Source organism: Diospyros lotus, chromosome 11, assembly GCF_014633365.1.
Source record: "Diospyros lotus cultivar Yz01 chromosome 11, ASM1463336v1, whole genome shotgun sequence".
NCBI classification, from domain to species: Eukaryota; Viridiplantae; Streptophyta; class Magnoliopsida; order Ericales; family Ebenaceae; genus Diospyros; species Diospyros lotus.
In genome coordinates, this window is record NC_068348.1 from 11262996 (window position 1) to 11277171 (window position 14176).

Consider the following 14176-nt stretch of genomic DNA (forward strand, 5'->3'; position numbering starts at 1 on the left):
CGGATAAAACCGTTATGGGCAAAGTTGCAAATAAACTCAAATAATTAGGGTAAAAAGCTGAACTCACGCCGAAATTTCAGTTTCTCTCTCTTTGTCGACAGGTTTTCAATACCCGATGCGATGCAATGCGATGCAGCTCAAACCCCAATAAGGACAGGGACAAAACACCAATTCTCGTCCGCTTGCGAAATTACTACTCTGTCCCTGACGCCAATTTCAAATTTCAAAACTCCAGCTCAAACCCTTCACTTGCCATTCTGGTCAAACCCAAAGGGCAGATCCGACATCTAAACAATTAGAATTATCGGTTTCAGGACCCGTTAACCCACCATCCATCTTCGTTCAAATTTCGGATCCTTCTTCCATCCTCCCCCCCCCCCCCCCCCCCCCGACCTCTCTGTGTGTGCAAATATAAACACGCAGATTTACTACATTTTAGGGTTCGAAGCTCTCTCTTCTCTCTGTCTCTGTCTAGAGACAGGAAGTGAACACAGAGAAAGAGAAAGGAAGGGGGGGTTGGGATACCAATGGCGTTTTGCTAAAACTGTCGCCTTTCGCTTTGTGTATGTGTGTGTGTAGACTGAGATGGACGAAGAAATGGAGGATTCGATGGAGCTCTCCTTCACCGTTTATGAAATTGACCTTGACTACGAGTTCGACGCGTACCGGTACTTCGATTTCACGCGTGAAGAGTCCGTAGATGAGGCTCGCGAGGCCGAGCGCTGGTTCGAAAATGCGGGAAGCTACCCGCCTTCTCGTGAGTGCTTCATCGCTAAACCCTATTTTGAACCTCTCCACATTGGTCGATTGATTTGAGCCGCTGTTGTTGTTTGCTGATGTTTATACTCGGCGTTGTTCCCTATGCTTCCGTTTCGTTTACGTTCTTCTGCGTTCTGTTGCGTTGTGGACCTTGTGGTGATATTGATTGATTTCTGGAGAGCTTTAAACCGGGCAAAATTCATGTCGTTGGTGGAATTAGTACTAGTTTCTTCCATACATTCAATCTAGTTCTGCTTCTTGTATAGAAAATATCAGTAGCAGAATTTACTCAGAAAAATTAAGTTTCAGCTGTAAATAGGTCTCCTGATTATTAAAGTCGTTCGACATTACAAATTTTCTAAGCTTCATAAAAGATTCTTTATCCATAGGATTTCTTCTTTTTCTTTCAGAGCTGAAAGCAGTTCTACATTTGTAGAAGGGATATGTTTGGATGAATGTTTATACTACTAAAATAATTCATCTCATTCTTTGCTTCTTATTTTTACAATCCTTCGTCTTGTAACCAACCATCTTTTTGAACTCTGTTAGCAGGAAGCCTCATTTAACTGTTTTTGTTGTGCCTGATCTTTTTCTGCCCTCTTTTCAGCTTTTGTAACACAGTTAATGCTGCGGGAGGACATTCTGCAGGAAACTGTTAATAGTTCCCCGAAGTCTAAAGAAATGGTGGATACCACTATGACTCATGCTAAAGCTGAAACTGGCTTGGGGCAAGGTTGTTCTATAATGGAGATGAATGGCAGAGGTGCAGTTTAATTTTTTGAATAACCCATTTGTTTTTCTTTAACTCTTATTTTCTGGAACTGTACCCCCAAATATTTATTGTTTAAGTCCAAGATTATGTTTGCAAAAATGTCGTGTCATTTTCTATAGAAAATACTGTCTGATAAATGTATGCCAAAGGAGGAAAAAGCTTTTAAAGAACGTGTATAGACTCTATGCCCTGTAATTCTTCTGTCTTATCTACAGGATGCAAAAAATGTTCAAGAAGGGTAAGCCTTCTTATTATGCAACTATATGACAAGTTTAGAAGATGTGCTTCAATGGTAACCATGGCATCAATCCTTCAATCTAGTAATCATCCTTTCTCCCACATTCAAAAACTCAAACATAATGTGGAACTTTTCCTATTATTTCACCTTTTTTCTGCCAATATGAGGGCCAAGAACAGAAATAACGGTATTGCTGTAATGGTCCAAAAGTTGAAACACACCATCATCCTGGCATACATGCATTTCTACCTGTTAAAAATTCTCTTAGAAAGTTATTACATCAAAGATCTTCCATTATCCGGAAACCAATTGAAAGTGCAACCTTGGAAGGCACTTTCAATTAGAAGTTCATTTGTATCAAATGAATGACTTTGTGGTACCAATTAACTTCTTGTGTGACAATTAAACTTCAAACTTCCAAAATGGTTTTTACTATTTATATAATCTTGTTTGCATTTATTGTGGTTGGCGGTTTTTGACAGTTTTGTGTCTGGCCTTGTGGATATTTTTTGGCGGTTGGTTGCCTTGGCCTTTTTTGTTGTTTCAGGGCTGGTTGGTTTTGGAGGCTCAGTTGCTGGGTCTTAGGCAGTTTTGTTTGCCTGGTTTTTGTCTTGTCTTGGCTGTTTGTTGTCAGCTCAGGGCATGCCCTAGCTTGATTCCTGTACAGTTTTTTCCATAGTTCTACACAACTGCTCTTTTATTTAAAAAAAAAAACCTTCTTTTTTGTATAAAATATCATCATTTAAACCTCTCAGCGATGGACTTGAGTACTCATGCCCCATTTGACATGAGATGGTTGTCCTAGAGGTTGCTCAACCTCTTCATCACTGAAATTAAAGTGGTGAAATTGGATAGTGTTTTGATTGGCAGTTGTATGTTATGTTTTCAGGGCAACCTTTTCTATAAAGCATGTCGTTAGCCACCATGCTGTCATTCTTTGTTTGTTTCTTCCTTACGAATTAATTGTATGTTCTTTCAGTCCATAAATTTATGATGGATTACATAATAACTATAAAGGCGTGTATTGTGTTATACGGTTGCAGTTGGACCTTATGACTTAAGTGTTTTTTACCTTTTTTGATCAACATTATTTTCCCTTTTGTTTGTACTCTCATGCTGCAGCAATCCTCTGTCATGGTGATGAATTTGTTCTTAGACCTTCATAAGCCTATATTTATTGCTTTTTGCCTTTTTCCCTTTCTCTTATTTCTTTCTTAAAATTTCCTTTCATTTATTGTCACTGTTTCATTCAGTGACCTTATATGCTTTCTGTGGTCAAGTTGCAATATCTTTTAGTGCTAATGACATTACAATATCTATTTTATTATTTCTAGAGCAAATAACCAAAAAATTCCTGAACTTTGTCCCATATCAATTATATAGCAAACTTTAAAAATTATAAAAAATATACATAAACTTTCAAGTGTGTATCAATTTTATAACAGTGTTAGATAAAACTAAAGGTGTCAATGTTTGGTAGACCTAGTGTTTTTCTTGGACAACCAAACAGCTTCAGATTGGGCTTTTTACTTGTTTTTCTTTTGGTTTTTTGCATGTTTTCAGTTATTAAAATGATTTTTCTTATATAAACAAAATTTTATACAAAATTCTCGTAGACTTGTATTACTTGTAGATAATCATGCATAATATAAGAAACCTACTAGTTAAAGTAGGATATAATTATGAAATGGCATCATTACATTATTCTAACGACATGTTTTGCACGGAAATTGCATAAAAATATCATTTTCTAGCACAAAGCAATGTAGATTAGCAACTCTTTAACTTATTTAGACTTGTAAAATGTTGAAATAAGTTACCTAATCATTGAACTTTCAGTATTCAATGTCTTTTTTGTTTGTCAGTTGTATCAACATTATCGTTCTTTAAATGTTATCATAAAAGACAAAACGTGAGAGAGACTAAAATAATAAATATCATACGCTAAAATTTGTATAAATACATATTTTATGTATATATCTATATATGTGTGTATTAAAGTAAATCATACAGAGCCTAAATATATATGAAAAATAAATTTAATAATTGAGAACATGCAAAAAAACACTATTAAAAAAAGCCAATTTGAAGCTGTTCTGTCAATGAACATTAATGCTGTTAGTTTTTATCTACTGGTTTTATAAAATTGATACACATTTTAGAGCTTGGGTATATTTTTGATAACTTTTAACATTTGTTATATAATTGATACATGAGTCAAAGTTTAGGAGTGTTCTGGTAATTTGCTCTCATTTCTCCAAAATTTTATAGGGCCTATTTTGTTGTGGTTTCCTCCTTGTTGCTTTTTACATCTGTGTTATCATGATGTTTTATTTTTATAGGATGCAAACTTTTGGAGCTAGTAAAAACATATTTTGTATTGTTTCCTAAAACTCAGCTTCATATGATCAATTTTATAAAAACAGTTTCCGGAACAAGTTCACCAAATATATATTCTTGAGATTTGTTGATTCCAGAACAAGAAAACAGTTTTTGGAACCATAACCATACTGGCAGCTTCTGCATCTAGATTCTAGATGCATGTACATGGCAAAAAGTAAGATGCTGATGTTTTTTGTTACATTATCTGGTAGACTGCGAAGTGATGAATGGAGGAATTTTAATGAAGTTGCAAAGTGGCAGTCTGCAAAAATTTCAGAATCGACTCCAACAATTAACCACAGGTTTTTAAGCTGCTTCCTAGATTATATTTAGTAATAGAAACATTGCTTTTCTGGACCAGTTGTTTACTTGCTCTAAAGGTGAACAATTCAATCCCATGAGGATACTAAAGTTAGACTCTGATTTTCTTGAGATTGATTCCCTTTCTAGACTCTTTGAACAGTTAACAAGCCTGTGCTACTTGCTTGCAGGGGCTTCTGTGCTTGATTCCTTGCCTATGTTGTATGCTTGAACATGTTTTTTCCCTTGATTTTTTGCCATGCATCTTACATATGGTTGAAAGATTTTATCATTAATTTTTTTTAAGAAAATTGTATCTTTAATGTGGAATGGCTTGCATGTGCTTGAGGCAATGTAATTAGATCTATTGTGCTTGATTCTTGTTTTCTCTGACAACAGTTCATTTGTGTTTGTACAACTTCCTTGCAGGTTTGACATTTTATAATCCCATGACAAATGATAATTCAAAACCTAAAGTCAGGCCCACTATGAAACCATCTGTTCCAAGGACCTCGACTTTGATGAAGCCAACAGCAAGTCAGTTGGCCAAACAAAATCAACCTCGGAAAGTTAGTGACTCCAGGTGAGTTTCAGGAAGCCATGCTCTTACTCTATGGTTAGCCATGATCATATTCAATATCAAACCTTTTTCTATCGGAATTGGCATGGTTTTCATTTTTCAGCTAAAATATTTGTTGTATTATATTTGATTTAGTAATAGAAATATCAGTTTTTGATGATTGGTATTGTTGGTTGAAATCAATGACAGAAATTTGAGTAATCCTTTTGCAATCGAGTGTCAAGCAGCTAAGAGACAAAAGCTAGAAGGAGGTCTCGTGCATAAGGTCCAAATTTGTTAAGTTTTAGCAATTATGTGATTTTTTTTTTTAGAATCTATTTATGATTGTGCAACATGTGGATCATACGTCTTGGTTGATGACAGTTAGTTAAGGAGGAACACTTTCTACTAGATTTTTGGTCTTTTATATTTTCTATAACATGCTTGCACAAACAAATAACTGTATGCTCATTCAAAGTAACTGAAACTAGTTGGTGACATGTCATTCAGCAAAATATACCTGATTTCGTATTTTGCGAGAGATGTTTATATATTACTTAAAGAAAACAAGTTGTATTAGATTAATAATAGTTGATCTCTTCTAAATTTTCCTGAAGAATGTCCACTTGTTTTTCGTAACAGGTTGATGATGCGAAGCAACAAAGTAATCTGCTTCACAAGACACCTAGAAAGGTACACCCTCTACTTTTGGAACTATCCTTCGCACCTTTCAGCCTGTTCATTATGTTTATAGTTCTTCAATCTTCATTTAGCAACCTTTTCTTTTTCATAGTTTTGCGTAATAGAATATGCAAGATAGATTTGATGATCAACTCGTTAAAACGATCATATATTGTGGGATCCTAACAGTTTTAGCTTTTGTGATGAGTGGTAAATTCTAGGATGTCTGGGATGAAGTCTTGTTATATTGTTCTTTAAGTATGCCATCTTACTCTGTTGTGTGTTGCTACCCATGCATGCATGCACACACCATAAATAAATAAGTAGTTCTCAACAGTTTAACATGCCATCATATGCCTGGATTTAGGGAATGCTAAAAAGTTTAATATACTTTATTAGACCTCTTTCTTTTAATAGTTTAAACTTATGGGAAAATTTTATATTCATGTTTATTCTAAAACATTATGTTGTGTGTAGGTACCTTAATTTATTCTTTCTAATATAATCATGTGGTTGGATAAGGCTTGATATATATATTGGAAAAGAAAAAAGGCTTCATATATGTTGGTTGACTCCTTGCTAACAACTTAAAAGAAACTTAATCATAAGTTATGTAAGCAACTTAATCAATAGCTTATTTATTGGTTAATCACAAGTTATGTAATGTGTCTTAAAGTATAATGCTCTAACTTTGTCATTTTTGAAGTTTTTTTTTTTTAAATCGTCTTGTTTTTCTGCTTTAGTTTTTTGTAACAGAATGAAAAGAGCAAAACATATTTGGCCTGTGTTAAACAGCTACATAGGTGCCAGCCGCAAGCATGCATTGCATGTTGGATTCATCCAGTTCTCATGCCAAGGCACGAGAGGAGAACATAGTTGTCAAAGGCAAACCTCAGTGCACCTAGGCTCGAGGGGCAGAGGTGCAGCTTTGTGCGCCTCGTCACCACTGAGACACAAGGGCACGCTTCATGAGCCTTGTATATTTAAGAGTATTAATGCCCTATTTCTTATCCATTTTGTCATCTTCGATCTTATTTCTTGCTGAGTTGATTGCATTTTCTTGTGTACTGGTGAGAGGCAAACCTAGTGGTGTAAGTTGGAGCCTGGAGGTTTGATGGATCTCCCACTAGTTGGATCCTTTGGCAGTGATATTCACTTGCTGGAGAACTAGTTGCACGTGTGGATGCATGGCCTGTCCTTCAGTGGCCTGTTTTCACCTCCAGAGTCGCCGGAGGCAGGCAACCACCCTCTCGGTGACCCTTTCTCTATTAGCCAGCATGAAATTGTGGTTGTTGGTTGCGAAATTGTGGATTCCCTTTGTGTTCTACTACATTTTCTTTCTTTCTTTCGTCTGATTTCTGTTGCAAATTAGAAGAAACAAATTACAAAATAAACTAATTCATTGCTGTAGTTGCTTTTTTGCTATATGTTCTACTCTAATTTCTTTTTCTTCTAATTTCTGTTGCAATTCAGAAGAAACTAATTGCTAAAGAAACAAATTGTTTTCTATAATTGTTTTTCAGTGTGTGCTTTAATGATTTTTTTCTCTTCTAATTTCTTTTGCAATTTAAAAGAAATCAGGGCTATAGAAATTAATTGTTTTTGCTGTGTGTTCTGATATAATTTTTTTTCTTTCTTCTAATTGCTAAAGAAAGTAGAAGAAACTAATTGTTTTTGGCTTTGTGTTCTGTAATTGTTTTTTGTTTCCTTTGCCTTCTTTTGCAGTTAGAAGAAACTATTTGTTTTTTATTAGTTGTTATTACATGGTTGGTTATTTGTCATTTATGATTTTATGAGTTTGCACCTCACTGTTTATAGGTACATATTGAAAAGAATTAAGTTTTTTATAATAATTTTGAATAAATGTGTGCCTCATGTGCATGAGGCTCACACTTCACCTTGTGCCTAAGCCCAAGCACTCTTTTGTACCTCAATGCACCTCGTGCCTTTGACTACTATGGAGGGGACTGCAAAATTCATAATTTTCTAAGCTCAGTAGACTTTTAGGCATTTTAATGCTCAGATTCAAGTGTACTTGTGTTTTTAACAAAATTATGAGATTACATGTCTAGTAAGATAATAAATTCCAAACACATCTGACGCAACAATGTTGATAGTAGTGAGGCAGGGGGAGGTAGCAAAGGTGGATGAGTGGTTGTAGTTGGTCAATGATTATAAAATAAGTTTGTCAGACTCCGTATCTTTTTGATCTATCCTATAGCCTGCAATTGGCCTTTTCTTTTTCTTTTTATTTTATTTTGGGTGGGGATGGGTGTTCATGGGATAATCTTTTTATTCAAGGATGAGTTAGATGGTTGAGTTTTCAAATTTAATGCTTTGGATGTTTTTTCAGGATGGAGCTAATGATGAAAACTCTGGATTTGGTAAGTTGAAGATTACTATTCCTAGAGAGCCTGACCTCGAAACAGCACACAGGGCGCAAAGGACAAGGTTGGGCTTATGCAAACCACTTCACCATATAACTTATAAGTTCTACTGTTACTGTGTTTTCCTGTAGTAGGTATATTTCTATCTAACGGATTGGAGGATATGCATTTGGTTTCAATTTCAGGCCAAAAAGTACAGTAGAACCTGATTGTTTAGCATCAACCTTCCGAAAATTCAAAGCTCTTCCACTGAACAGAAAAGTTTGTACATATGGTTGACAGTTGGCATCCATAAAAATTTCAAATTTTAGTTATGTTTCACTGAGACATATGACCTGTCTTTGGCAGATTCTTGAGGCTCCTTCATTATTGCTTCCAAAGAGAAGCATTCCTCGGCTGCCAGAGTTTCAAGCAAGTGCACAAACTATTTTCTACTGATTTTTACAATATTAATGTCACTGTTTTATGTCTTACCGTGAACCGTAGATTTTTCTGGTAGTTTGATCCACAATGTTTTTTGGTTGTTAAAATTCCCTTTATCATGTTTCTTTCTCAGGTATTCCATCTAAAGACATCACAGAGGGCCATGCATCATACTTCTGCTGTTTCATCATCCTCCGTTTGTGGTAGCAATACTGATAAGGTAAGTGATTGAATTAATTAGATGCATCATAAATCTACTCAGACACTAGTCAATATTTTGCCAATGGTTGTGCCATTATTGCCTTAGAAGATATGGGTTAACTCCACCTCCAATAGGAAGAAAAGGGCATGGTGCATGGGGGGTTAAGGAACATATAAATTGAAAGAGGTGACCTACTAGCTTGAAAGATGTTGTTATTCTCTGATGTAGTTATGCTATTGATCTTGTTGGACACCAGGTGTTGGACAAACCTTGCACTGATCAAGTTACAGAATGCCCAAATGGAGAATCAAGAAGGTAGTATTTGGTGGATCCTTAATTGCCAGTTCGAAGTTTCTGTGTATACTTAAAAATGGTCATAATTCTATTTCTTTACTGTGCTTCTTTCTGTGAAAGAGGATGGTCAATTAAATCCTGTTGAAGCATCATTTACTTCTTATCTTATATAGACACATTCCTTATTCTTTTCTATTGTTGGTTTTGCTGCTGACATGGGTAGCCAAGTACCATTAAAAGTGGAGCTTTCTATCAATTTGTTATTCTGGTTTCTGATTCTCTCTGTCTCTCTCTGGAAGAGGTGTCTTCCCCAAATCCTGAAGGGTAGTTTTGCACACGGAAAAATGGAACTTGTGTTATAAATTCATTTAGACAAGCTTTCCCTTATTGTTTGATGTATATTTTCTAAACATTTAATGCATATTCTGGCCAACCATAGCAACAATAATAACAAGCCTTTGTCACACCAGGCAGGGTTGACTACATGTATTCTCACTTGCAAATCATCCCCATCCATAATCTTAGAACTTAGAAGATAGCCTTTCTGGATAATATTACTGACAGTTGTCTACTTATTGGAAGTTGAAAAGTTATGTGAATGAAGATATTTGAACTTAATGGGATTTGTAAACTATTTCAAGATATGTTCAAAATTGAAAAATTATTTACTGGAATTTGAAACACAACGCTTTCTTACATAAGGATGTTGTATTCCCTGTCAAGTTTAAGAACTTTTAAAAGTGCTTTTCGGTTTTTCTGTACTTGCTTTAGTGCTAACTTTCCTTCCCATTTAATCTCCTCATAGGTGTATCTAGTAATATTCTCTTCACATGTCCAGTTCATTTTAATTGTATGTATGCTTTGATCTGAATTATGATAATAGTTATTTATTTTCAAGATCGAAATTTTAAAGTAATTCTAGTGCAGTTACTATGCGACACTCTGCAATTACAATCTAGTAATGTTCTTTGGTAGATTTAGTCCAATTACTATGTGACATTGTAGTTCTTTACTTAGTATGTGCTTCTGTCCATCAGATTGAATTTTACTGATGTTCCAAGACAGGAGGGACAGGAACATGTTCATAACTTCAAAGCTCGCCCCTTGAACAAGAAGGTAGAATAATGTGGTCAAGATCTTTTGAAATGTTTGCCAGCTATTCAAAAAATAATGTGTTTTCTCTTTTAAGCATAGATATTTTCAAGTAAAGGGGATATGGGAGTTTTCAGGAACAGCAAGAAGGAAACTACAGTACCCATGGTATTCTATGTACTGTTTTCTGGTTTCTGTTTTGTAGCTTCAAATTGGCATTCAAATTAAATATTTCATTATGTTGACTGTTTACAGGAATTTAATCTGCACACCGAAAAGAGGAGCGAGCATAATCCGCCAATTGAACTCTTTAACAAGGTAAATTGGCAGATCGAATTTAATCTGCTCACTATTATTACTTATTCTTGCTAACATTATCTTTAATAATTTTGTTTTCCGTGACTCATCTCTCCCCTCGGTTAATTGGCAGCTTTCTCTGACTGAGCTCCAAACAAATGCTGCATCTCAGTTAAAATCACTTCGGCCTAGCCCCACACCTCCTAAGGTTCTACTTATCCCTTGTTAGTTTAGAAAAAATGTTCACGTGTCCTTAGGGTTCTTTCCTTAAAATTTTAGCATCTTATGGGTTGTTCACATGTTGGCACAAGGGCTCAAAAGAAAATAGGCTTGGTTCATTTCAACAAGAGCATGAGGTCAGTATCGGACCCTCCTGTAAAAAATTGCTTGTTTTTATAATCTTTATTTATTCATCGCTGTTGAATATGTATTTTTATTAAGGTTTCCCTCCTACGCGATCAAAATTTCTCTCACCATCACAAAGTTCCTTCTGTAGATAAAAGCTTTGGTCAGAGAAAAACCACCCAGGTTTTCTGAGAAGCAGGCCTCAGTTTGGTGCCATGGAGGAGTCTCTGAAGTTAGTTCCGCATCCGGCACGAGCAGGTGCGCACACGAATGAATGATTTATTTGTTTAATTTCGACATTGTTGATTCTCTCCTGATGCTCGCAAAGTTGCCAGCAGCCTTGTGCAGTGTGTATGCCTTGTATTTTTTCCTTTTGACATTATTGATGTTTTGTAAAGTTGAGAAGTTTGACATGAATATTGCAACAGGAGTTTGGGCATCCGCTGAGAGGAGAAAACTTGCGGACTGATTTGAGCTTAGCTATGGGAATGGGAAGCCAGCCAGACAGCATACAGCAGACAGCATCAAAGCTGTGCTATTACTCTAATTCACTGAATGCTGAATATTGACAAGAAGCAGCAGTACATAAAGGTTATGCAAATTAAAATGCAACATCCCGAAAAGCATGCATACAGCCGCCTTAACTTTAGGAACCATTCTTTCACTCCCTTGTAAGGATCGCATCACACTAAAGAATATGTCAAATAGTTGCCACCTACCTCTCTATTTATATACTTTTGTCATCCACCTCGTTCAAATATATCCAATAAAATTTGAAGGCTAGTTTTATACAGCCCTTTGCCTCGCTCGGACTCTTTTCTTTTTGCTGGTGGTATTTTGGTTATTACTAACTCAACCAATTGCATGACTGACTCCTTCGATCCAAATGACGAGCTGAAAGGAGCTCGCTGAGATCTGTCGGCCCTAGCATCATTCGCATCGATGGGCACTACGGAAGCAACCATCTCTCTCCTCACGTTCAGGATTGACCTTGTCCTCAAGGAGGCAAGTCAGGATAGAGGTTACGAAGTGTCATTACATTTTCCAAAGTTGCGTCCTCTAACGCCAAACCTTCTCATTGTACCAGCCAGCACTTGAGGCACGAGAGTTTGATGGTACGTACACTTGCTTACTACCCAAAATAGGCTTGCTTCCTGAGTTCGATTGACCACTTCTGTTTGGCCATTCATTTGAGGGTGATAGAAAGAGCCACTTTTCTTGAATAAGGATTGCCAGAACCTACTAAGAAATAAGGGATCCCTGTCTGAAACAATGGATTTAGGAATTCCATGGACCTTGACAACCATTTGTGTTGTTGAGCTACTATTGCAGCAGTACAATGTTGTTAAACAATTCATCAACACCAAGATAACACAATACCCATGAGACTTTGGCAAAACGGTAACAAAATTCATGGACAAATTTTCAAAAACTTGTGTAGGTATAGGTAAGGGTTGTATAAACCTCCCATTTTTTGTGTATAATACTTTATTCATTGACACACTTGACAGTTAACAATATAATGGACATTCTTTCTCTATTATTTGGGATTTGAGATTTGAAATTCAAAATTCAATGTTTGACTATCATTTTGTAGAAAGAATTTGGATTTGGGATAAGAATTTGGACTCGAAGATAAACGATTTCAAATGACCTCAAACGGGGTGTCATTTAAACTAAAATATTCAACTACTTATTAATCTTAAAATATTTTATTCTCATTCATTAATAAGAAATACATATGCATATCTACATATATTTGTTAAAATATTTACACATACATACATACATTTATGTAATTCATATAAATATAGTGTATGTGCATATCTACATTATACACATACATATATGTAACTATATGTACAATATTTATACATGTACACGTATGTTTATATATGTGCATCTACCCAACATATATTTATATATGCATGTATATGTAAACATACATAGGTGATATACATATACATATACAAGTGTATAATATGTATGCATTTATATATTGTTGTTGTTGAGATACAACAATTAAATTTGTTTGTTTTAGAAAATAACTCGATAGAGATTGGTGAGAAAATAAGAAGTAAGGTCTATGCTAGCTGATTGACATTAGCAAGCGTCTGGTTGGAGAATGGCTCAATTTGTTGTCTAGAAGAGTAGAGTTCGTAGGGCTAGGCTCGATCCATTGTTTAGGAGAGCAGGTGAATGCCCTGGGAAATTCCCCAAAGAGTTGGTCTTTGGATGTCTGATGACTTGAAAGGTCTTTGGGAGAGTGTGGCCTTGAAGACTGGGGGTCTTCCGGCTTGGTTGGCTCCGGGAGAGTTGAGGAGTCTTCGGGAGGTACTATTGCCTTGCTGTCTTCGGATGGGTCTTTAGGGTCTTTGGGATGTCTGTGCTGCAAGAACAGTTAGAAGGCACGCGAGGAACTCTCTTGGGCGGGCCTTCTGATGTGAAAGTTAGATAATGTCATGATGCAGAAGATGTATAAGGATGTGTTATGTGTGTGAGTCTTCGGGTGTATGTCTTCGAAAGGGTTAGGTGGTGTTCTCTTTGTGTTTCAGTTTTGAGTTTTGAATTCATTTTAAGTTTTGTGTTTTGAGTGTCTGTTTTGAAATTTTTAAAAACGCGTTCTCTTTGTTATTCTGAAAAATTGTTTCTCAAAACAGAAAATTGAAAAATGCGTTTACTTTGAAATTTTGTAAAATGTTATTTTATGATAATTTATTTAAGAAATTTGATTCAAAATAAATTATAAATTTCATTTAAAGAATTTCAAATATAATACAACTTATATAATTTAATCATATATAATATATTAAAATTACAAAGTACATTCTAAGTCATTTTTAATTTCACTCAACTATTAATTTCATAATAAATTTATTTTTACCTATAAATTAAAATTTGATATTAATTTTGAGATTTAAATTATTCACAACATAAATATTTAAAAAATATATAAAGCATAAAATAACAAAATCTATATTAATTGGGCGTGGAGGCGCGGAAGGGAGAAATGGCAGAGGGCGGTGGCGGGCGACTGGATTTGGGCATGGCAGGCAGTGGCGATGGCTTGGGCGTGGAAGGCAGTGGCGGGCGAGAGCGATGGCTGTGGCGGTGGCGGATCTGGGCGTGGAAGGCAGTGGCCGGCGGTGACTGTGGCAGATCTAGGCTTGGAGGGCAGTGACAGGCGAGGGCGATGGCGATGGCGATGGCGGTGGCGGTGGCCGATCTTGGCATGGAAGGCAGTGGCGGGCGGATTTGGGTGTGGCAGTGATGGTCGTGGGGAGCGATTGCAGTGATGGCGGTGGCATGGACGATGGAGGCGATCGAGTTTGAACAGAAAAGAATAGAAAAAGAAGAGAGAAGAGAGGTTGAAGAAAAGAGATGAAAACGGTGGCTGTTTTCCGTGTTTTGGATGGAGGCTGGTTTTGGCTGAAAACAGCCAAAA

At 36.1% G+C, this 14176-nt stretch overlaps 1 protein-coding gene across 5 annotated transcripts; it reads left to right on the forward strand.

Annotated features, from left to right (window-relative positions):
* The first annotated feature begins 394 nt into the window (after nt 1-394).
* LOC127812491 (protein TPX2) lies at nt 395-11549 on the forward strand. Of its 5 annotated transcripts, none has more exons than XR_008025929.1 (18): nt 395-757; nt 1367-1522; nt 4364-4453; nt 4881-5034; nt 5221-5296; nt 5653-5703; nt 8045-8142; nt 8264-8339; nt 8427-8489; nt 8635-8721; nt 8960-9018; nt 10035-10113; nt 10192-10257; nt 10345-10407; nt 10520-10594; nt 10708-10742; nt 10883-10989; nt 11160-11200. XR_008025929.1 is itself a non-coding variant. In XM_052352891.1 (18 exons), the coding sequence occupies exons 1-18, from the start codon at nt 586-588 to the stop codon at nt 11176-11178; spliced, it is 1536 nt and encodes a 511-aa protein (XP_052208851.1). In that variant the 5' UTR covers nt 395-585; the 3' UTR covers nt 11179-11549. The 5 variants fall into 5 exon arrangements, 2 of the variants coding, with proteins under 2 accessions (XP_052208851.1, XP_052208852.1); XM_052352891.1 differs by having other exon boundaries at nt 10698-10742; nt 11160-11549; XM_052352892.1 differs by lacking the exon at nt 4364-4453 and having other exon boundaries at nt 10698-10742; nt 11160-11549.
* Nucleotides 11550-14176: the final 2627 nt, after the last annotated feature.

What these genes read in the sequence shown, in the direction of transcription:
- LOC127812491 (XM_052352891.1), top strand. Translation starts at nt 586, where the DNA reads ATGGACGAAGAAATGGAGGATTCGATGGAGCTCTCCTTCACCGTTTAT. An exon ending in CTCGCCCCTTGAACAAGAAG is followed by an intron (nt 10,114 to 10,191) that starts GTAGAATAATGT and finishes TTTTAAGCATAG; the next exon opens with ATATTTTCAAGTAAAGGGGA. An exon ending in CTAGCCCCACACCTCCTAAG is followed by an intron (nt 10,595 to 10,697) that starts GTTCTACTTATC and finishes TGTTGGCACAAG; the next exon opens with GGCTCAAAAGAAAATAGGCT.